At 44.1% G+C, this 25,629-nt stretch overlaps 1 protein-coding gene across 1 annotated transcript in view; it reads right to left on the minus strand.

Annotated features, from left to right (window-relative positions):
• UNC13A (unc-13 homolog A) overlaps positions 1 to 25,629 on the minus strand; it is a 173,247-nt gene that overhangs the window by 114,188 nt on the left and 33,430 nt on the right. Inside the window, exons 9-12 of the mRNA XM_078671634.1 lie at positions 20,925 to 21,539; positions 11,376 to 11,460; positions 4,390 to 4,433; positions 3,152 to 3,230 (exon numbers count right to left, since the gene is read on the minus strand). Coding sequence (XP_078527760.1) covers positions 3,152 to 3,230; positions 4,390 to 4,433; positions 11,376 to 11,460; positions 20,925 to 21,539 — 823 coding nt within the window. The remainder of the gene's footprint in view (positions 1 to 3,151; positions 3,231 to 4,389; positions 4,434 to 11,375; positions 11,461 to 20,924; positions 21,540 to 25,629) is intronic.

A 25,629-nucleotide genomic window follows, 5' to 3' on the forward strand; every position in this document is an offset into this window, starting at 1 on the left:
AAGACACTACCTCAAAGAGCACTTTTCTCCAGCTAAGGTTTAAAACACATTTATAATGTTCCACCTCGTTGAAACAAACCACATCCCCTTTGAAGTTTATATACATCCAATTAGGACCTGGTATTTTGCTGCAGCCAAGGCCACTGAATTCTTTACCGAGTTTGGTTTGACGGTAAATCACTTGTACAGAATATTCGTGGCACACTACACTCACTTCATTGTGGGTCTGGCAGAGCTGACACGGAAAGAGAAGCGACCCACACAGTGGTATACTTGGCGGATCCCATGTTTGGTGAGTCACTGAGACGGCTTCCATACTTTGGCCAAGAGGACCAGCCATTGAGGGTGTAGTAAGATAATGGTGTTCATTCATCTATCCACCTCTCTTGATGAGTGGACTGATGCGCTTCTCTCAGTTAGAAATAGTTTAGGGCAGAGGGTCTGATGTTGGTTTTGTGCCACATTTCCAGAAACACATAGGATATAATTACAGACAGTGAACCTGACTCACAAAGGGCCTTCACACTCGTGGAGGACGCCCCACAGATGTGGGGAGGGGGGGTCTTTCCGCACTCAGGACAGAATCTCCACAATGAGATTCATTGAGGAGATTCCATCTGAGTCAGGAAACGCCCCCACGACTGCAGGGCTTCCACCACGAGTGCAGAGGCCCTTCGTGAATCAGGACCAATGAATCAAAATTAAAACCATTTACATACCCAGTATCTACTCTGTAAATCTGGCCCCACCAACAGCATTGGACACCCGTGGGATGGAATGCTGCAAAAGCTTCCAGAAGTCTCACTCCAAAAATATTAGAAAGGCTCTATGTTCTGCTGCACTTTATGCACAAAATCCCTGTACTGAAGGCTATGCTGACCTGTGCTCTTTTTCTCATAACAGTTGCACTTAAACTCTGGTAAAATCCATTCCCTTATGGCCAGTTTCTGTCTTTGAGGGCAGATTTGTGTTACACCAACGTCTTTGAATGGTACTGGTGTCTGAGGCATCATGCTAAATGTATTGTGCTGCCTGCTAAAGCATTCTCCACTGGACTGGTGCCTGCAGGAACATGCAACTGTGGCCTGGATGTCTACTCGTGCATGATACCGAGGTGTGTGTTCCTGCTGCAGCATGCTTCTGTTGATGGTGCAGGTGCACCAGGTTTAAGTGGGACTGCAACAGTGCAATTGTGTGGCATCAGTGGGGGCTGGCGCATGCTCCAGTGGCATGGCTGACTACCAGAGTATGCTTGACTGGTATTAGTTAGTGCTAGAGCATGTCCAGTTCTATGCGTGACCTTTGCGGCTTGCTCCAGTCGTATTAGTACCTGTTTGAGCATTCCTTATTGATACTCGTTAGCTGCCAGACAGAACAGGACTGTCTGCAAAGAGTATGCAATCCCTCTCCACTGGGAAATGGCAGCTTCAGCAGCCTGTGAATTGTATGTCTTGAGGACCAGCCTGCCATTATTTTTGTCGACTTTTGACACACAACTTTTGTAGATATCCAGTTTTTCCCCTTGTGATCCTGGCACAATTACGCCTGTGGGTCTACCCAGGGCCCTCTTAAAGTACATTTCTTCTGTTCAAAAAAACATTCACTGAAATGCTGGTTCACTTCTTTTCATGTGATACCCAAGGTCCTATACAATTAATTGCCCCTATCTGTGTCTTCTTGTTAACTTCTTTCATGGCAAGTGTGTTGTACTTTAGCATAAACACCTTCATGGCACACATTGCTAAACCCACATAATACTATGAAGAGAGAGAAAACTTACCATGGCCTTTTTTTGTAATGGAATGCAGGGAATAATAGAAAACATTGTTAAACTTTGAGCAGCAATCGCCATATGTCAAAACCACCACTAGCAAATACACAATTGTGAAGGATCTTTGAAATGACTTTGAAATTATTCAGCGAAGCAGAAAACTACGACACATGATAATTTTATCCCTTTAAAAAATGTCATTCTTTCAAGAACCCAACTTGCCAAAATAGGATCTGGTACAGGACACTATTTGTTAGCCTAAGAATAGGTTTTTACAAAATAAGCAGGAGTAATGCAATGTTTTATTTTTAAAGACAGAGGGCCTTATCTGGTGTTGAATAGATGGAGGGAAATCACCACAGATTAGTAGGTAGTCTACTCTAAGAGTGCATTGATGTCACTAGCAGTCGAATACGATGATCCGAACATCTACCATATTTTGGTAGATGTTCTGATCAGCTACACTCTAATTTGTTTTGCAATTGAATATGCATGACGGAGAAGGTTGCAAAGATGGACTGAAAATATCCACTGCACGACCCTTCTCTTACCGCCTCCCAGGCTTCTATTTTTTTTTTAGTTCCTTCAAACTGCATAGGGGAGCAAGTAGAACAGAACGTTGCATCCACATTTGCATATTTCTAGGTGCCTGTGGGAAATCTAGCAGATTTCAAATGTGCTGATCTGTTATAGGGAAGGTGCGGAAGTAACAAAAAGATTTGCCGAGCTTGGGAGAAATGCCCACGCTGACGCTTTAGTTATATATAACTTTTCTTTTATTGGGTAAAGCAGAGGCTCGGTGCTTCAGTCCTTCCACAGTACCTATGCAGATGTGAACCCCAAGAAGACCCTCCGATGCTATGTACAATGGCGTTTTTTCTTTTGTAGGACTGTTAGGTACACCATGGTGCTTGCAGATAGGAAATGTCCTTAAATAACCTACCATTTTCCAGGAGAAAAGACCCAGCACATGATGGACATTAGTTATGTCATTTCTGAAGAAAAACCTGCAGAAATGTTGACATTTTTGCTATGCTACCAAAGAGACTGGTGCTTTTAGGTCTCACATTCGAAGACCGGTAGTTTGGATGCAACTTAGGTGATGGAGGTGATCTCTATGCCACCCCAATCCATTGGACAGAGGTCTGTCACATTTTAATTGACTTTTAGGTCTAAAGCACAAATCCCCTGATGATTTTGGTCTTCCTCCCGACTGCTTTTATTTGTACTTTGGCGACCCCTCCCTACCCACAATTTTGCTGTCCCTTGAGAACACAAATAGAAAATTCACATAGATTTCCCCCCCCCCCCACCCCTTTTACCATGTGAACCAAGGATGAGGTTAAAGACAAGGGCACAAGTGCGTGAATGGGTCCTCACCAGGTCGCTCACGAGAGGGATCGGCTTTCTCTTCCGGATGTCAGGCATGCTGTCAATGATGATGAGACCACCAGCCGTCCTGGAAGGGATGCAGGAGGGAACGAGAGAGAAAGAGCGGGAAAGAAAGAGAAAATGATGAAGAACGATGAAAAAAGAAAAAAAGAAAGAAAGAAAGAAAGAACACAGATGTTACTGTCAGAGTACAAAGCATGTTACTGAGTGACCGATTAGTTCTTCCACCCTGGAGGGGGCATTTAGGGTTTGTGGGAGCAGAGCTCCTGCACCATTTAAAGATGGTGGAATCACCAGGTTTCGGATGACTGAGTCTCATCGGCTGCACCTTCGGAAACTTTTCACCCAGCAGACTATCTGAAACAGGGCTGCCACATCTCACTGGTGAATGGCCTGCCCTATTTAGGGCGGGCCCTTATTCGCAGATTTTTCCTACCCGTGGTCTCCATGCAATGCATGGTGGACCCGCTGAGAACTACAGTAAATGTAAAAGTAAAGCACTGACATGTTTAAAGTAAAGAATAATGGACTTCATGGGACAGTAATGGTTCTTTTCATTAGGACTTCCACACATTTAATGAGATAATATTCAGATTTCCCTATTGAACTGCTTTGCATTTAATTCAGCAATTATGCCCCTAAGAGGGGTTGCAGTACACTGACAATGGCATCACAGTGGACTATAATTTATTTAATGGAACAGCACCCTCATTTCGCCAACCGTTGACGATACATGAAGACTAACTGGACTGCCTGTTCTCTAGAGGGTTCCTCCACAATGTACGCGGCCATTCAGGATATTTCCAGATGGTGCCATGCATTTAATGCAGTGCAACACGATCTTTCAAGTTCGACTATAAACACGTGAGACATTGCTTGCACATCTATGTAAAGTCACAGTGAATTTGACAAAACAGTACCCTACCTTCTGAACAGGACCACAGAACATTTCACCAACTTGTAGGCCGCTTGCATGCATGCCCAAAGCATTGCAGCTGGACAAAACAGTGTTTAACTATCTTCACATTTCATTTGGGATATTTAGACTTAATTCTTAGATCTGAAAATACTAAAGTGTGACAACACACAGGTGCAGAGGTTACAAACGGTCAGAGTGACTTATCCCTTCATGGCACAGGGGTCCACAGATGTGCACGGTGCCACTGACCTCAAGTCTGTTGCTCATTTCGTACCATCTTAACAGTCCTCAGTAAACATGTACTTACCCGCCTTTAAACCACATGGATTTGGACTCGCCTTCTCCACGGGCCTGGAAGAACAGACAGTTTAGTGTTAGTATATATTGATGTGCATACTGTTCTCAACGTGTATCGTAGTACCCTATGAAATTCTGGCACTTTTAGTCACTCGTACATGATTCTGGATTTAAAGATAACGCTTTCCCTACCTCCTCTAACAACATGTCCTAATGACAACTTATATTTGAATTGTTGAGTTGTGTCATAAGTGCCTGCCAATTAATTGTGAACCTCAGATATCAGACACTGGTGCAGAGAACTGGTATCGCCTGGGATGTGGCGGATTAAGGAAGACCTGAGTAACAAGAAGACCAAAGAGCACTGCTGCTAACAGAAACTGAGAGAAGAAAAGAAAATAGAGGGCCAACCAGTCTAGAAGTGTTCTCCCTATATTAGCCCAGAGACTATACTTGGATTCTGGTTTTACCCTGATCTTCGTCTGCCTACTGCTTCACACTGTATAGCTCACCGATTGTCACATCAAAGGAGATTAAATACATATATGTTATGTTAATGAATTTATAGAACGCAAGGCTACCCTAGCAACAGGGCATCCCAGTGCTATGTCTAGCAGAGCGGGTATCCAGGAGGCTACTGATTGGAGAATAACCATGTCTTGACCATTTTCCTAAAGATCCAGTGGTCAGACGTGCTGCTTGCGGTGAGGGGCATGGCGTTCCACAGGGCCGGTGTCATTGCCCTAAATGAACGGCCACCTGTTCTTGCCCTGCGCACCCGAGGTATTCGGACCAGGTGCAAAGCGCAAGGCCTGTGCAGGAATGTACCGGAAGCACATATCACTTAAGATGTGAGGACAAAGGCCATAGAGGATCTCATAGGTAGGGCAGAGAGCTTTAAAGTAAACTCTCTGCTCTATAGGTAATCAGTGGAGTCGGCAAAGAATGTCTGAGACATGGCAATTTTTGGAACTGCAAAGAGAGCGCAGGCGGAAGCATTTTGTGCCCGTTGAAGCCTTTTGGTCACTGACTTGTTGGCGCTGACTTGTTGACGCTGAGGAGCAACCCGTTACAGTAGTCTAACCTTGACAGGATGATGGACTGAACAATCAGATGTCGAGTATGTGCATCAAACAGTCCAAAAATCTGCTTTATGCCACGTAGCAAGTCAAAGCAGGTACCCGCCACTGCCTTGGCGTGCCCCTCAAATGAGAGGGCTCCATCCACCAGAATTCTCAGGTTCTTGACCACCGATTTAGGTTGAGGGGGTATGCCAAGGGCCACCATTGACTGCCCCACATATGAGTGTCTTTGCCCACTAGGAGAACCTCAGATTTGGAGAAAATCAGTTGTAAACAATTATCAGCCATCCATTCAGAGATGGCCGTGAGAGGATGGTGCCTGTGCTGCGGAATGCCTTAACTGCTCGAATACCAAGACTGCCTAGTCTTGGGTCCATCTCAGGCTTCTTACTTCCACCTTTCCACACTTCCTGTCTCTTTATCTCACGAATACCTAGGTTGCCTAGACTTAATGCCATTTCATGCCTCTTTCTTCCATTGCCCTACACTTCCTATCTCTATCTCATGAACACAGAGGCTGACTCCTCTTGATACCACCTCACGCCTCTTTCTTCCTCCACCCTACACTTCCTGTCTCTTTATCTCATGAATACCGAGGCTGCCTGGTCTTGATTCCACCTCACGCCTCTTTCTTCCACCCCCTACACTTCCTGTCTCTTTATCTCATGAATACCCAGGCTGCCTGGTCTTGATTCCACCTCACGCCTCTTTCTTCCGCCCCTACACTTCCTGTCTCTTTATCTCATGAATACCCAGGCTGCCTGGTCTTGATTCCACCTCACGCCTCTATCGTCCAACACCCCACACTTCCGGTCTCTTTAGCTCATGAATATCGAGGCTGCATAGTGTTGATTCCACCTCATGCATCTTTCTTCCACCCCTCCCCATCTATCTCTTTATTTCACTCTTGTCATACTTTTTCTTCCTTTCTTTGTCTCTTTGTTACATTTTTCCTGTCTTTCTCTTCCTCCTTTGTTCTCCGATTTCTGTAACTTAATAATGCTGGTGACCGCCACCTGCAACCACCAACACAAAATACATGCAAGACTACTGTTCATAACATCACTAAAATAACCCACATATCCATGCGCAGAGGCCTTGCGTTCCTTCAAAGTTGCAGAAAGCCCACCAGCATATCTGCTCAGACATCTGAGAAGACCCTGGTTTTTGGGATTTAATGTGTAGTGTACTCTGTATGGTTTGGACACTTGGGCCATGCCTTGAAAAAGAGACTCTTAATGTTATGATAAATGTTCTTCAATAGATTTGAACGTTTCACATGACAATATATGTTGTCCACTTGACAACATGGGTACAGATATGAAATAAAACCCAAAGGTCACTTCTTCCGATGTAACAGCTTCTAGTAGAAATTTGCAGTCCCAGTAAGATCAGTATTGATCCTTGTCACTAGAAATGTGTTCTACATTGTTCTGGCCATTTTCTAAGGTGTAGGGCACATAGATGCTTCATGTTCAGATTTCATATGCAGAAAATGATTTATGGTGCAGGGTTGTTAGCTATGTGTAGTGGATACTAGAGAAACCATGCAATGTGCTGCAACACGTCTGTGTTTTCAAGCAGAAGGGAATTTGTGTGATTACAGAACAAGTCCCCAAATCCAATGTCATTAACCTACATCTCAATATAGCCAATTTTCCCAGTCTGACACCTTTTAATATTCACATGTTAGCTAACTTGTGGGTGAATGTGCACCTGATTACATTGATACAGAATACACAGATGCCATAACCAAAAGCCTAACCCACAATTCAGCTGCATTCTTTCAGAGTTTAATAATTGCAAACATCCAAGAACTGGATTAGCCGTGGTCGTCATGGTTACAGATATTTAGAATGCACAGTACCCTAACTTCCATTTGATTTGATCTTTTATTTTAAGTTGAGCCATTTCAAAATTCTTAAATCCCCATTAAATGTAGTTGTGTCTCTTTAAAAAAGTTCAATCTCAAAACAAAAATGAGGATGCTTCAAAGGTGCTGCCCACTCCTGCATACATGCACAGGTCTAACAGGTAGGTGTAGCCTGGCGTGCAATGCAGGTTTGGTCTCACTCGCATATTGTACCTTGAAAACATCTTGCATTGTAGGAGGTTAGCAATGGTGGCTGATTGGCAATGGCATGGTAATTGTGGATGTCTACATTGGTTTGGAGGTGTGCAGGATGTCAATCGTGTCCATGTGTTTGCGGGTGTGGTAAATATTCTCTTTGCAGTGGTGTAATCCAGAAGATGCAGGTGTATGCCCAAGACCCCAAAGGTCAGCAGACAGATATTAAATGAATAAGTAGGGAGATGGTCCTAGGACAGTAATAATGGGATCCCTGATATGTTGTGCTAGATCATTATACCCGTTTATTTTGGGGCAACAAGCACACAGGGGCTTCTAAGATTACTTGAAGCTTTGCTTTTCCTAACATATTAACCCTACTTCTTAATCTTGCTGGGGGCCCCAATGCCTTGTAAAAGGACTACGCTAAGAAAAGCTACAAGATACTACACTCTGGGACCATGCAAATTCAAAATGCTCCCGGACTGTTTTGGAGCCCTCTAACTGGACTCCACGAGTGCCATGTTGAACATAGCTGCATTCTGCATGGATTCCATTACTCAGCTGGCTTCTGTAAGAGGAGTACTTTTTCTTGCGCAGTAAGACATCAACCTCGATTAGTAAAGTCCACACTGAGAAGGGTAGCAGGTTTAGATGTATAACTAGACTATGAGGAAGAACAAGTTGAAAGTTCAGTTCCAAGTTTATTTGATACACTTAAATCTGCTTCCATTGATTAAATATAGATTAAGGGTCTCTGGAATGGATTGTAAGTAGCAAATGCTCAATAGATATACCGAATTGTTTGGTCTTTTCTAAACATATGTCAACAAAACAACAAGGAAGGCATGGGTGCCATAGCTTTACTAGGCTATCTGATCCCTCCAGTTATGGTTTATTTCTAAACACTCATCAATTAAATCATTTTTACAGGATTGGCCAAGAAGTTCTATAAAGTGTGAGCCAGGATTATGCTGAAACCATACCAGCCACACAAAGCACAGCTGCCATATTGGGATATTGTCTTTGACACTTGTGTTTCAACTCTTTTGGCATCTCTTCTTGGCCAAGGAAAAGTGGTGGCAATCGCAGAAGTCTTTTTTGAGAGTATTGTTTGTTTTTCCATAACATGACCCATTCCAGAATGATGTGCAGACAGTAGCCATCTGTGAATTATACAGGTGACTGCCTTAGTTCTTTTTCTATAACTAGCCCATTTAAAAACATGTGTATACAATGGTAATCTTGGAATTCTATCAGCAGCAGAATGGCTTATTGTTCGATAACTGAGCTTCTCCCTAAAAAATGTAGGCGTGGTGGCAGTCTTCCAGTTATATAATTGTCAGGATTGTGAATGTTGAAAAATAAAGCCCATCCTAGCAATAAATGGGCATGGTGGCTATTTTGGAATTCTATATGTCACAGGCTTCTTTTTCTATAGGCACACAGTAGCCTTGTGTCACACTTTGACAGAACCTTTAGGTTCAACAGTTTTAGGAACCTATAAATTTGGTCAACATATAACATACAAATGTTTGATATGATAATTCGTGTGGCGAAATGACCTTTAGGCTTCTATCAAATGTCTCTAATTATTTTACACACAAATAGACGTTTATTGCACATCTTAGTTAACTAGCAACCTATTGAGTTTCCATGTAAGGTTTAATTCTTTTGTCTGTGGCATGTGTTGAGGAAAATGGAGGTGATGCAGTGTTTGGGATGAGAAAGGTTACAGGGCTGGTGATACCAATGAAGTCTAGCGAGAGCAAATGACTTTTCGGGGGGCGATTTCACGGCAGGTGAGCCTCTCCATATATGGGTGAGTTTAGATGTATGCATTTTCAGAGTCATTTAATAATTTAATATGACTGTCAGACAGGTAATTGGCACTGATCCCTTTTTTGTGGACATTCATCTAACACGTTTTAGTCAGGGTTTATAACTTTGACACTTTGTCCTGATAAAAACACAACTTGTCAATTTGTGCAGTGGGGAAGAAAGGGATCTCTCCATGATGTTCCTCATAAATATCCTGGTCATAAAGGTCTCAATAATTGCCAATTAGATAGGAAAATACTTTAAAATGTAATGATGTGCATCCTTCGTAATCTCAATTAGACGGACTGAATTTTGAACAACATGTGTAAAGTGGAATGTTACCTGAATTTCTGTGCCAGTGAAATAACTGATTTGCAGGTGTTCCAGTTTAGTTTCTATGGCAGTAAATGTAAACAGAATCCATTCCAAGGTGACTGCCATATTGAAGCAGGGTTAGAGATAATTTCATTGAAAGCAATGTTTTCGTTAGCAAATTCCACCATACATTTTTCAGGGACAAACCCAAATTGTGGGCAATATGAAACACAGAGCAACTCATGTCTTTCACATTAATAGCTTGCCAAATACATTTAAATGGAGTTTAGGATTTGTACTGCAACATCTCCATTTGATATATAATGGATCTGGCAAGCTTTGTTTACTTGGAGGGAGCACAATTGACTCCTAGTTTCATTTGTCTCCTAAGCGTTTTGCTGATCCACTCTTATACCTCCCACCCCCTGGTAATGTTTCTCTGCACACCCACATACCTGGCCACATTGTTGCCACCCGTCGCAGGCAGGAAAAGGAGGTCACGGAAATGCAAAACGAGAACTGTGAGCAACTGAAAAGAAAAGCCATTGGGTGACAAATTAAAGCGATGGGAGCAAACCATAATGCAGCCAAATGATAAGAAGGAGGAAATAAAACTGAACAGCATGAATGATAAAAGCCAAAAATGGATGAAATAAAAAAAAAACATGATGGTGTTTTGCGAGCAGGGACCTGTGCTAAGGGCAAGGGGGAGCTATTCACATCCTTGCATCTGTTTCTGTTAGGCAGTTCTGTGCAGTGATGTGGACTTGCAACGTATTGTAAGTTCATGAGCACTGCACGAAAAGCATTGCACAATTTAACAATGCAGAGTGATGTTAGGGAATGAGGAGAGCACATGTCATGCTCTATTCTATTCTATTGCATTGTTTTGGCAGCGACACACAGGCCCACACACATCCTGGTTTCCTTGGAAGCATGAAGAGGAGCTGAGCAGGTGGGCATAGGAAATCAAGCATCATATGCAAGACTTCATTGCTGAACCACCTGGTGCCCACTCAAGGTCATTCACCTCCAGAACCAACTACTGCAAACATTACAGCAAGTGTCACATCCATCTCTAGTGTCTCAGGCTTTCCCCGCCTTAGAATCTCTAAAATCTGAGCCCACTATCATAGGCACTGCAGAAGTTATGAGTTCCGAAACCCTTTATTCTTTAAACTGTGTATTCCAATTTGCACCCCTTAAACACAGTATCACCGCCATGGACCTAACATTGTGCTTGTGTTCCACCCCACCACTACACCTCCAAAAACAAAACAAGTATTCTCCAACAACATATCCACTTGGCAGTCCAAATCATGCTGTGGAGGTTCTCTGAGCTAACGGCATGCCAGCTCCATTGACAAATGGTAATCATTCCCATAGGCTCTTCGGCGCTGTGAAGTCCCTGCCTAGTTAAATCTGCTTCTTGATCTTACTTGCTGGAACAAGAGAGCATGATACCTATTCTTTTTTGCAAAGATCATGCTTTGCTTCAGCAACTAAATAAGGTGTATATTGACTGTGCTTTTGTATTCGGAAAGTATTTTGTAGTGGATGTGTTGCAATGGGACACTTGCTCAACCATTTCTTGGACCCGACACACCTGTATTCCCATTAGGCCGACGTCTGATGCATATCACTTCAATCAATGACTTATAGGTGATTGAACTGTCCTGGGCCAGGAGGATCTCACAGAACAGCACTTACCTCTTGAAGCTGCATTCGAACCTTGTTGAACGCCCGCAGCCAGTTGGCCTTAGCTCGCGACATGCCATCTTCTTCCTCCCTGTAGCTGCGCACACAAACAGGTAAATTAGCCTACCTTGAGTACAACCAGTAAACATAAAAAACAGTCAGCCAGAACAATTCAATACTTCGATTTCTCACGAACACATGCTATCGTTATAACTGGTTAGAACAACTGTGGTGCCCCACATACAGTACTGACAGCTAACACTCAATTCTTTCTAGGTCATCACAATGCTTCCCACTGTGGCCCTGGCAGGCAGATGGGCAGGCGTCATGTTCTAACCTGGATTAGAAGATATTGTGCGGCTTACTCCTTAAACATGGAGAAATACAACATCATTTCTACAAGGCTCAGACAACCCTGCTTGGCACAAGCAACTGAATTTTGTTTGTTATGTTGCTCACCAGAGGTTTGTAACCATTTTTACATAGGACAAAATGCTTAGGGTTCAGTCACAAGCTCAGTTTGAAGTGGTTTCTAATCACAATATTTACAAGTTGCATAGCATACACAATAATATAAGTTATCTACTAGCAAAAGCAATGGGTGTGATCATTGACAAACTATTGGTCACAACTGTATTGAAGTTAGGCTGCAATGTATGCCGGCATTTGTAACTGTTCTTTAGGTTACAGATTTCGGCAAGCAGATGCTTTATCCTAGGGTGTCATTCTACTACTCATGTAAGCTGGTATTCATTCGTTGTACCAGTCAACAGAAACATTATCTTCCATTTCTACAGTAGACTGAGTGATCATGAGCTGCCATTTCCTACCCGAGAAAGAAACAAGTGTCTCTGACCATTGGCTGGTTGGAACCAAAACCTCTGTAAAAATGGATGCTTCCAAAATGGGAGCTTTTAATAAGAACCTTTTCCAATGAGCTCCGAGTCCACATGAGTCTGCCACGACAGCTTTTGTAAGTATCATGTCTATCAGACTCTGAACAATTATTTTTTCTTCATTAGGGATTTAAACAAATTGACCCTTTGGTTTCCTTGAAGGAGTATGTATACTTCGACAGCCTGGCTGAGGTAAACTTCAAAATCATGGCCAATCCGCTCTCTTAAAAATACCATAGTTGTTAACTTAACTACTTCCGCCGTCCATCTCTAGGGACAGTGGTCAGGAAGACATTCTCATGTTTCGGGAGTTTATACAGACTCCGCTCATGCATATTTCATTGGAGCCACCTTCCAGAAGTCTTGTCGGGGCACTAACCCACCCAGCGATACAGCCGGCTTTCCTTCCCACCTCCCTGTGTCCGAGGCCGCCGTAAGGGAAACACTGAGTAAAGCGTGGCACTTGTCAATAATTCAGAGGCTTGAGCTGGTGAATTATTAAAGGTGCTCAGAGCTGGGGACTCAGGGCGCACAGAACTTGTTCCTGTAGCACAAGCTGTGTTGAAATGCAGAGAGAGGGTAGGGATGGTGGAATACTGCGCAGTGAGATTTCTAAGTCTTTCAAGATGTCTAATACACTGTGCCCTTGCTTACGTCTGGTGTTGATACATCTACAACAATGGGGAAATATTTCATGTTTGTTTGAATCATTGATTTTCTTCATACATTCTACATCAATTCTTAACCGGATCAATCACTTGAGTCCAAACCAGCTGCTACCTCTGGATTTGCACACCTTTTTTTTTATTTGTTTCAAAACTGCAGAATCCAATTCCGCCTTCTGGCAGCCTCTCTCCGATTATATCCTTATTTAAAATACAATTAAACTCCTTTGTAAGAAATATAATTTTGCTAGCTGGTGGTGGGTAGCTACTTCAGAAGTCATATGGTTTTATATCTGTAAACATAAGGTATGACCCACAAACTGAATAAAAGTGCTATCTAAATGAACTAATAATCAAAAACTTAATAAAAACATGGCAGTTCTAAAATTCTCAATAAGGAATACGTCTGCCCTTGTAAGGAGGTTAAATATGAGCTTTAATTAAAGATGCAGTTAAATTCCCCTCTGTTCTGGTATGTTATGAATAACAGTGTTGAAAGGCGTTGGGACTGCGGAGAATGTAATTGTGTTTTTCATTAAATCCCATTAATATCTTTCTTTAGTAGTGTGGTCCTATTCCGTACTGAGGATTTTGGAAATGAACTATTGATTGGCAGTCAAGGATCAGCAACTGCTGAGTGCTGCCTTTGCAGGTACATATTCGGTTGAAGATGCATTGGTTGATATATATATATATATATATATATATATATATATATATCTATATCTTCCCTAAATCGCTGCTCATACATTTGTTTGTACATCAAACTCATCTTTGTAATGTTCAAAAAGCAGAGTGTGTCAGTTTTCTTTAATGTCAGACACAACCACTGCACATCTGTCCATCCCAAACCAGACCCCTTAGCTGTTGTCAAACTTACCTCTTATCCTTTTTACCCACTCTCATAACCACAACACACTTCTGGAACCTCGCCACAGGCTCTCAAATCCCTACGCCTGCTACCACACCAAAGCAACACCATCCACCTACCCTAATGCTTCACCTCCGATTCATTACTTCCCTAACTCCTTACCCAACTACCCTATCCCACTACCCTGACCCCAAACAATTCTCACATTAACACCCTCACACAACTCTGGGTCACCAACCTCACCCCCACATCTCTAACCGCAGACGTCCAATCCCCTAAATCATTAACCCTTAAAAAGTATCACCTGAGAACCCATACCTACAGCAAAAGAACTTTCTAATCAATTTATTCTCATTGACAGAAGTAATGAAATCTTTTAACCAACAAAACACGGCATAGAACAGTGATTACAAATGGAGGAACAACCAATTGTAGGATTCTTCCTCAAGCCCGTTGGACATAAGACTTCATTAGAGCACTGAGAATTCAGTGATGGAACTATTGCTCAGTTGAGATGCAGCACCATGTTGTGGAGCCCAGATATCTCCAACTTTCACTTAAAAAGAAACTCAAGCATTGTTCCTACATCCTGTAAGACTTCTGGCCCGGCTGCCGTAGATTGCTGACATTGCAACATTCTGCTCTATTGGCACTGTACTCGCTTAACATAAATCACGAGTAAATGTACCAGATTCAATAGATTTTTCAAAATGAATTACAGTAGTCTGGCCAAAACTGCACTTATCTCTTTAAGAACTCTTGGACAGCTTCCAGCTGGCCGCGAGGCCTCATGCACGTTAATTACCTTAAGCTGTTTCCTTACTTTTTCCACAGCAAGGAAATCTCATTTACAGTGGCTTTCCAAGTCACCTTTGTTAATCCTCTCTGGGATATTGTTGAATGCAGAATATCTTGACTGCCATATTTATCTGGAAACGTTTAACTCTTTGGTATTTTATGGGCTATTCGTGTTTATTTGGAAGCATTTTCTCCTAACGCAGTGTATTAGAACATTGGAATGTTGAGAGCTCCATTGAAGAGAATGGAGTAGCTCCAGGCTTATAATGACTGGTATAAGTCTTCTGCACCAACATTCCAATGTCTGTCTTCATGACCCTCCTTTCTCCAATTAAAACATTTACCCTCAGTGGGTGGAATATTCTAATAGTCTTTTAGCCCTTCATTCTCGGGCTATAATGGTTGTTGAAGGCCCTCACCCTCTTTTTAGGCCCTGGCCTGCAGCTCCGGCCTATAACTTGGGTTCAGGCCCTTTAACAACCGGCATAACCCTCGGCAGAAGGCTATAATTTCTCAGTAAGCGGTATTTATAGTATTTACCTGGGTGAAAACTATTTACTCTGAGATTCTGTGGACTTAAAGTCAATATTTTGAGAATCCCTTTGCTCTCTAAAGACATCATCCTAATAGTATTTTATTTCAAGTTCAATCTTTTCATCAAAAAGTCCCCCTTCATTAAAAAGCTCATTGATCTTATATGAAATTACTACTGCAAGTGTACAACATTAAAAGTTTTAATGTGAGTCTCTCATATCTTTCATCACCGCTTTTCATCCTATCGCTTATAAACTCTTTTCAAGGATCACTTGGGGTGTTCGGTGGTTGACATCAACATTAGGACTCTCGCACCCTTGAGGGACGGGCAGTATAAATAGATGCAAGTATCAACTGTTTGTCAGACCCACCGCACCTTCCTCTTTGCACTGAATTAAATTCAAGATTGTGGTGATGGGCAGAGGTCTATGTGACTGTATTGGTTTTTAATCAGGATGCTTTCTTGACTTTTTAAGTCTTCGGAAATTACCTTTCCTCTAGCATTGTGTTATGTGCAAATGACAACTGTAAACTACTGTACATGTTTTGCACTCCATCCCTAACGTTAAGTCCACCTAGAGATAAATCTATTTAATATTTCAGTTCTGTGTAACTTTTTTAAAACAAATTCTTCGTAATAGTTATAAAATATATCTGAGAGTTCAGACTAGAAACCATAGTAGCGGTAGTGTGCCTGTTCTAAGTCAAATCACATATAATCGATTACCATTATGCGCTACCACAAATCAACATCTTAAGTTATCTGTTTCACTTTTAAAATAGAGACCAAATTACTCTTAATTCTATTGCTCCATGCTTAGTATTTGTAGGGGCCTATTTTTATATGGACACCAGTGGCACAGTATCCAGTCTACGCAAGCATTATGCAGACCAGTAGCTTTCAGTACGAAAATAACAGTCAGGAGATTTTGGAATCTTCAAAAGATGTGATATATGCGAATAACATGATCAGCTGTAGGTTGGTAATCCTAATACATGGTAAATACTATTTCGTAATACATTTTTACCTCAAAATAATGCAACCCCGGCATCTTCACTGTCTGCCCGGGATGTCTGGGTTCGTAACAGATTTCCAGGATATTCACACAAGATACATTTGCATGTCATTAATCTACATGGAATTCATTTACACGCCCAAAACGTATGCAGAAAATCTGCACCGAACCTGGCCCTTAGGGATCTAAGTTAGATACTCCTTCTCAAAGCAGACTTCAGCACACTTGGGGAAACAGAATTCCTTCTTTAAATGTCAAATTTCCAAAAGACTACTTCCTTTTCAGGAAGTTAAATAGTAACATTTTCGCCCTTATTACAAGTGTGGCCTATTGGATACAATAATTATCGCACAAGATACAATCTGACATTGAAGTGTTTGGAATTCATTGGGTGCAATAATGATTACCTTTCACGAGTTTTGACTAAAACAAATGGGGCATACTAAGCAGATTCTGATGCTTACTACACCAAAATCCACATGTCCCAGTTTTTACCAGACCTTTTTTCCCTGGGAAATTCTGGCAGGTTTGACCTGCTGTAATTTACATTGGAAAATTAGAAGCTAGCAGGATTTGCTGCAAAACTCGGATTTACATGAGTTGCTGTACATTGCCTAACTTAAAAGGACACTTGTAATTAGGGCCTAAATTGCAAAATTACCCACGCTGGAGAAGTCGATTTTAGATCTCATGGCAGGTGAATTACATACATTGTTTTGGGAATACAGATGGCAAACAACTTCCTGACCTTCCATGTGTCTCCTCTAATTTAGTTCTTGCACCACCTCCCCTCCCCTAATGGCCGAAATGTATTTCTGTTTTCGAAATAATTTTCACAAGTTGGGGGGTTTATCAGTTCCCCTAGTACATAATGCCCTTGATACACCCATGTTATTGTTTAGATAATGTATTATCATTATATGAAATTTGAGAGAAAAAGTGTTTGAGTGTGTACATTTTAGTAAACAGATTTCAAAGTACACTCTGGGAAAGGCTGTGTACAAAGTAATCAAGATTTATATTTAAATATCTGAAAAGTATCTTTTTTTATGCAACCTTTTATTAACATTTTGATGAGACTTTTGTGTGATCATTACTTACTGTGAAACTGTTTGACAGATTGAATATTAAAATATTCAGCAAGTGTGGACATAAAAATGTACTTCCTGCATCTTATTGGGTAACCCAAATTTAAAATCAGCACACTGTTGCACATAATTAACACTCCAGGTGACTAGATCACGTTATAGGTGATTCAGGAACATTACTGGTGTTACCAATGGCTAACTGAGTGTTATTGCCTAGCCAAAAGCATTGGTTTGCAGGTAAGAGGGGTAGGGCGGTGGGCGGGATTCGACAGAAGACGAGGGAAATAAATAATTTTCCCTTGTCGTTTGTCGAGTCCCCCCCCCCACCCAATGGCTCTTACCTGTACGAGGTCTGCCTTTTCCCACTTTAGAAGCTGGTTGCTCGCCTCTGTTGCTAATCACTGTTTATTGACCTGCTGCAGCTTTGAACTTGCAATAAAGTTTGTTAACAAAACATATAATGGCCTGTAACTGCAGTAAATGTCTTGGAATGCCAGTTCCTTATAGGATATCATGGTGTTCTATCTAAGGAGGTGGGAGGTCACTTCAGCGGGTCTACATTGCATTGGTACTCAGAGTACCAAATAAGTAGATGTTACCTGCAGGAAACAAGGATAACCAGTAGAATGGCTGGAGGTCTTTGCACAACTTTAATATCTGAAGCCCTCCAGTTGGACTGATCCCTTTCACGTTCAATAAAATGAGTATCCACGAGTTTTATCGGTTACCATAAGAGGGTAAGTGACAATTCACTTTGTGGTGAGCGTTACATTAGCATTGTTGCTGATGTTTGATACAAACATGCATTTGATTTGTTTTATGGAGAGAAGTCACATCTCTTAGTGGAGGCGCTCATCCACCCCTACAAATGGCCACACATGGGATTTCCTGCTTTTGGGATTTTTTAATCGATCTCTTGACCGTGAAATGACTTGAAGCTCTAGTGGTTTGATGAACGTTGGTCACTGCTCAGTGTATAGGTCTACAATGTTCTGGGAATCTACATTAGGTGGGCAGCATGTTTAACCTGCTCACATTTCAACTAATCAATTATAAGGTCATCATTTGAGGAACTCCAAGAGAGGCAGGCACTCTGGTGGGAAAGCTCTTGGGACTGGGAATGAATAAGACTCTTAGCAGGCTTCCAAATTTCTTCTCCACCAGCTCATCCTGAAAGTGTAAAGCATGCAAAGTATTTGCAAATGGATATGCCCCTCGCAGATGAACACGTAACCCCCTTTTTATTAAATCCAGTCATCACCACAAAAGAACGCACATTTTGATTGCTAATCTATGGAATAGTTTTCTATACCTGCTACGAAGAAGAGTATATTAACCACTAAAATGTATGGCCCGGGGGCAATGCTTAAGTTCTAAAGGAATACGTTCCAGGGCCCAATGTTTCCCTCAGAAGCCCAGGGCCACGCCATTGAAGGTCGAGGTGCCAAACACGAAGGTCTGAGTAGCCTAATCCATTCAAGCCACTTTAATTCATCACCAGAAAGTACCTTCTCTTTTATCTCTCTCTTGCAGGTTACTTGTCATTCCTGCATTCTCCCTTGTCATTTTTTCTGTATTTCTCTTCCTCCTTTTTGTGTTTTTCTCGCTGTCTTTTTCTGGGTCCAAAGTCTGATGAGGGAAAATATATGCCGCTCCCCAGAAATGATTGCCGGTGGCTTCCTCCTGCAACTGATGGATCAAATTAGGCACAGTGAAGAGCAGCCGGAAGACATCAAATGGGGTAGCACAGATTATGCATGTGCCAGGTCCTTAGAGCAGAAATAGAGTTAAGCACCCATGTGCTTGATTACATGTGTAGAGAAGATGTGCGCCTGTAAGCTATAATCCAGAAATGCTGCTTAAAGCTGGGCAGATATGTACTTACTAGCTCTTTCATGAATGTGCGAATGAGCACTAGAATCGACTGTGTTGAAATGCGGCTCTGAACTCTAGAAGAGACATGTAGGGGGGAAAAAACAGCTCCTTTATCCAGTTGCGCATGTCCGGCAATCAACCCAGTCAACATTCCAGAATGTTTGTGCCTTTGATGACGTCAGCTGGGGGTTCTGAGACCTACTGTGACATCATTCATTGGATGGACCATTTAAATCTTACTAGCAGCACATGTGCCTGCTCAGATCCCCACCATGGGGGAACCTCTTGCTTGCTGGAAAGCAGATAAAAACACATGCACCTTCTTAGAACTCTAGAATATATATATATATATATATATAGGGTGAGTGCATTTTTCACTGTGGGGACAATGAGCTAGGCAGATATATCCCTCTTCGGATAAAGAGAGCGGCTGTGTATACGCACATTACTCACTCTGACGACATCTGGGTCAGGTAGGACCTGGTCTGACAGTTCGGGCTGGACTGTTCCTATCGGAGCAGGGGCAAGACGGAGGTGGCATGGTGTCTAAAATAACAATGGACTGGGATGTGGGCCCGAATAATTACCAGTGGCTGAGATTAACTCAAGCATTCCATCCATCATTTGTTTGTATCTTTTAGTCCACCTGCAACCACCAGCTCAAATTAAGCACTGCCCTTGGATTAGTGCAAGCTTGTTTTGCCCCTGTACTGACCAGAATAGACTAAACACTTGCAGTGGTGAACATCACATGGAAGTATATTGCGCCCATGCACACAGGCAAGAGATCTCAGATAGCGACACCGTAGAGACACTCTGGAATTACTTCCTGGACTTGCTCACGGATCCTGCAGACCAGATTCAACCATGGTCAGGAGGTTACTCAAAGGCTGTCATGACTGAGCAGTAGCAGCATCAGGCTCTAACTAAAGGCCTAGTGTGGCTTCTTTGCCCAGTAACTTTATGCAAAACATCACTTTCATTACTTTTTGCATTTGTTTACTGGCAGTTCATTTATTTTAATCTTCACTTTGCTCATTTGTTTTTGCTCTTTCCTTGTTTTATTTTATTTGGTATTCTTTGTTAACTGTAGTTTATTGCAAATTTTCCAAATAAATGGTTTAGAAAAAATTTTGACCACTGGGGAATCACCCAGCTACACACCATCCTCTTTTCAACTTCCTGGCTATTAAGGCATCCATTTTATCTCGTGTTTGGTGAGGCAGGAAGACATAGCAGATTTCCCCAAAATGATCACATAATAATAACAATAGACACATGGCATTCATTCTTACCCCTGTGACTGTCATGCAGGCTGGAATTTTAGTTGAATCCATTGTTCTGCATCAAGTGTAAGTCACTGCCTGCTCTCCTCTCCACCAGCAGTCACAATAGATGTCAACACATTCCCACCTTGTTCCATCATCAACACAATTAATGATATTTCCACATGACAGGGTTGTACCCTGTTAGTCCACTAGGGCCAGAGCCATGCCACATTTTCAGAATACCCACTGACATTGCTAGCAATAGATTAAGACTACTGTAGGCGACAGCCTTATGGAGCTTCCAAGAGAGATACAACTGGGCACCAAGTTACAACAGACAGAGAATTAGCATTTTTGGCAGAGATCTGGGATGCACTCAAATAGCAAACTGAAATTTTGCCCACTGGTTGAAAAAAATCCTTCCACCAGGACTGACCCACTCCCATTTAGAGTCACTGTATGCAAATTGATCTCAGTTGGATAACCTGAAAATCCGGCAGGCCGTGGACTAATGTTGGACAGCTCTGACAAAGGGTGTAACACAACTTACCTTTCACTGGTTTTCAGAAGCGGTGCAGCTGGTTGGGTCTGGATTTGAGGTTGGATTGGTATCACAGGGTGGGTTGTTATGAGGGGCTGCGTTTGGATCAGGGGCTGCGTTTGGATCAGGGGCTGCGTTTGGATCAGGGGCTGCGTTTGGATCAGGGGCGGCGTTTGGATCAGGGGCGGCGTTTGGATCAGGGGTGGAATGGGGATTATTGGTTGGGGTGGGATCAGGGATTCTGGAGTCTTTTCCTTGACCGGGAAATCCTCCATTACATGTTGCTCCGTGCTTTCAACTGGGAGGTAGCCTAGGTCCTCTGGCACGCAGACTTTATCCTGCTCCACCTGCTCTGGTTCGTAGATCTGGTCTTCCACAAGGTCTGCTTCAACCTTGGGGTAGTCCTCGTCATATTCCTCACTGTACGCATCGTCATCTGGGTCCCATTCTGGAGAATCCTTTCGATAACTGACCGAACTGTGGCAGGAATGATAAGAGTCCCGGTCGCGCTCATCAAAATCAGAACCCTGCAGGCTTTCTCCATCCGGGTCAAACTCGTCACTTAATTGAGAACTGCCTTGACTCAGTTCAGCTGATGAGGCGTAGCGGCTGCTTCCCGTTGGGCTTCAGCAGATTGAACAATGAAACAAAAAACAAACAAAAAAAAGAGAACACATTAAAGCAAGCCTTATTGAGGAGAGACCCTGCAGTTTGGGGACTAGAAGTGCATAGGGAGTGTCACATTGCATCACATCATTTCACAACAAAACACAACATTGTTAACCACATAGCAGGAAAAGAGGGTGTTTATTTACTAATGATTTATCACCGTCAGTGCATACACTTGAGGATACATGGAGTTGATGTCACAAGAAGCCATGAGACCAAAGTTTGCTAAAAGATGACCTACCTTTCCAGATGTTTACAGATTACTGCATCCATCTGCGGTTCCCTGTCAACCCATCTGACCGCTCTTCACCCAAGGTCCAATAGGGGAATTTATCAAACACAGCCATTGCTGTTCTGGACTGAGAAAGCAGACATGACTCCCTCAAGACAACCCCAGATGCGGACACTTCACTTGCCAGCACAAGGGAGCAACTACATTTTATGGTTTTATCATCCAGGCCAATGGTGGACCTTGGAATGCTCCTTCGAAGTTCCACTCCACCTAAGCTTCAGCCACCCAACCAGTCACTTTCTCCAATCACCTATAAAGGCCATTATGTGATATGGTTTATCTAAGGTGAGTCATCAATATGTAAAAGTATCTATACACCTTTTTCCACAGTCCCACATATCAAATGAAACTATCTCAACACCACCCATCTCTCCTAAGCCCACCTGAACCAGACAGGCCAGTTTTTCTGACAGTCTGCTACAGATCAGCCACATATACACACCATCTCTCAACAATTCACCATCTAAGCACAATCAGCCCAGTTCCTTGCAATCTCTGCCCAGATCAGCTGAAACCCTTCCTGCCGTACAGTCACCTACACCTGACTTATCTCAACTTGGCCTGCCAGCCAAGTAACCTGCTAGTCCTCCAAGTCAACCACCATGACAACAGTCTTCTGCACAATGCAGATGTTTTCACTGCGCATGAGCACGAATGGCCGCAAGATGGCCTCACTCTATTGAGGCTCCGCTGGCCGAAGGACCTACTCCATCATTCATCCGGACCTCCCGGACCTCCCGGGGCTTCCTAACCCCCTTCTTTTCTTACCTCTCTTCTGCACTACTCCTGCTGCCGCACGGCCTTGATTGAGCCGGGCAGCATAGCTGAATGACTGCATGGTGGGGCTCATGCCTGACCGCTGCTCCCGCCAAGTTCTCTGGGGGCTACGAGGGTGCTGCCATTGCAGGCACCAGTCCCAGTGACTACCGCCTGCTAGGGGTGCCTCCCCCAGGGGTGCCCAGGGGTGTGGTGTAACAGCCGTGCCCCACCCTTGCAGCACTACGAGCCGGGACTCGGCGCATGGAGCCAGCCTCGGTCGCAGTGCCTTCTTGGGGGCGGGGTCACCACAGCCAGCCATCGCTTCTCGCCACGGGGCCTTGGCGCCCCTTAAGTGCACTCATGCCTCCCTTGACTGTCATCTTGGGGCCTGGTAGGATGATGTGGCCCCCTCCTGCTGCCCTCTGCAGGGTCCAATTTGTACCCAGAGACTGTCTCCTTGGGGTCCCTGCTAGGCTGTTGTGGCCCCCTGCTGCTATCCATTGCAGGGCTGAATGACAGAGACTGCCGGCGAGTGGCTGCTGACACAAGCGGCTGGGGCGCACTGGCTGAGACTGCCGCCATTAACTGTTCTGTCTCTCTGCTTTCTGCCTCCTCTCCCGATCTCTTTTTTTTTACCTCCTTTTGTATTTTCTGCCTTTCTATCACCTTCTGCATTTTCAGATATTTTGTATCTTTCTTTCACTCTGCTTCTTTCCACTTTTACCTCCCATCACTTTTATGTCTTTTTCTCACTGTGTCCCCATCACTGCTCGTCTCGCGCAGCCCTGCCCCTCCTCCCTCCAGCGCAGCTCTCCCGCTTTTTCCACCTCCTTGCTGTCCAGCCCTCCCCTTTACGCTACTCAATGGCCACTGCAGCGGGGGCACACAGCAGGGGTGCCGCAGGTGTACTGAAGGTGCCTGGGCCGCTCCCAGCACCACAGACCCTGGTCCTCGGACCATCCACCGCTACGAAGCCAGCACCCTCCACAACTTCAACACCAGACACCACACCGTCTGCCGCCTGGGATCGCTGAATGATACCCAGGGCCCTTTATCATGCCGAAACTGCAGCTGCACCATCGCCTGCCACCACACACCAGCCCCACCCACCTCACGACCGACAAATATCGGACCAGACTACCTCAGCTGTATCCTGCTCAGCACATACTCCCTCCACAAACGTGCAATGGAGATCTGGGCCCTACTCGACTCTGTCCACTCTGACATCGCCTTTCTTACAGAAACTCTGCTTCTGGCCCAGACATCACTACTGCCATCCTGGACAGCTACAAGATCCTTCACAAGAACCGCTTCAACAAACCAAGTGGAGGCATCGTCATCGTACACAAAAGCACCCTACGCCTAGCCACCTTATCAGATGACCACACAAACAACCTGGAGCACCTCCTTTTCCATGTTCAGATGAACCCGAGCATCACCCTCATCCACAGACCCCCCTGGACCCCATCCACCCTTTAGAGACTCCTTCATCGACTTCATCGCACCCAACGCTTTCGCCTCCTCAGACTACATCCTCCTCTGTGACCTCAACTTTCAACTAAACAATGCCAACGACAAGAACACATTGTCCCTGCTGGAAACCCTCGCCATTGTCGGATTCAGACAACAGGTCAACTTTCCAACCCATTCAGCAGGACATATGCTTGCCCCAGTCTTCTCCGCCAGTGATAACGTCTCCTTCAGCCACACCTCTGGGCTGTCTTGGACTGATCACCGCTGCTAACCTCCACCAATGGATATCCAACTGCGCCGACACACTGGCTCCCCTCAAGAAAGCGCCAGGCAAACCACACTCAAAAAAAGCCCGCTGGTTCTCTCCCGCCCTTCATGAGTCCAGAAGCACCTGTAGACAGCTTAAAAAGGGATGGAGGAGCAGCAAGACCCCGGAAGACAGCTCGCCTTCAAAACCACTGTCACCACACATCACCACCTCATTGGAACAACAAAGAAAGTGGCCCTACAAGAAAGGATCAACACCAATGCATACAATAGCAAATATCTCTTCGCTGTGGTCAAAGAATTCGTCAAATTCAGCACAGGATAGCAGACATCCCACCCTCCCAAGACCTCTGCAACAACCTCAGCGCCTTCTTCCACCACAAGATTAAGGAGATCTATGACAGCTTCAACAGCCTCGATACCCAAGACCCTCTCACCCCACTCGCACCAAACGACACCGGACCCCACCATCAACTCTGCCACATTCCCGGAGACTGGAAACATGCAGAGATCAACCCCTTGCTAAAGAAACCCTCTGCCGACCCGAAGGACCTCAAGAACTTCAGACCCATCTCTCTGCTCCCCTTTTCCAGCCAAGGTCATCGAGAAGGCCATCAACACCCAACTTTACGAGTTCATTGAAGCGATACACATTCTGGACCTTACCCAATCCGGCTTCCAAAGCAATCACAGTACAGAGACCACCCTCTTCGCCACCACAGCCGACGGCTGCACCCTTCTCGACCCAGGCAAAACTGCAGCCCTCATCCTCCTCGACCCCTTGGATTCCTTCAACACCACATCCCACTGCACCCTATGCATCAGACTACATGACGCCGGAATCCACAGAAAAGCCCTGGAATGGATCCGCTCCTTCCGCACCGGAAGACAACACAGAGAGTCAGGGGTCCTCCGTGAGCCCCACTCTCTTCAACAAAGAAATGGCCCTGTTTGCAGCCATCATCTGGAACCACGGACTCTACATTGTCGCCTACACGGACACCCAGCTGATCCTCTCCCTCACAAACAAACCCACAGTCGCCAAGAACAACTTTCACGATGGGATGAAGGCTGTCACCACTGGGATGAAGGACAGCTGCCTTAAGCTAAACTCAGAGAAGACCAAAGTCCTCATCCCGGGGCTTCACCCCCCCTGCCTGGGATGACTCCAGGTGGGCCCCAGATCTTGGATCCCCCCACAGACCACCCACGAAATCTCCGCATCATCTGGACGCCTCGCTCACCATGAAACAC

The sequence above is a fragment of the Lissotriton helveticus genome, chromosome 12 (assembly GCF_964261635.1).
Source record: "Lissotriton helveticus chromosome 12, aLisHel1.1, whole genome shotgun sequence".
Taxonomy (NCBI): domain Eukaryota; kingdom Metazoa; phylum Chordata; class Amphibia; order Caudata; family Salamandridae; genus Lissotriton; species Lissotriton helveticus.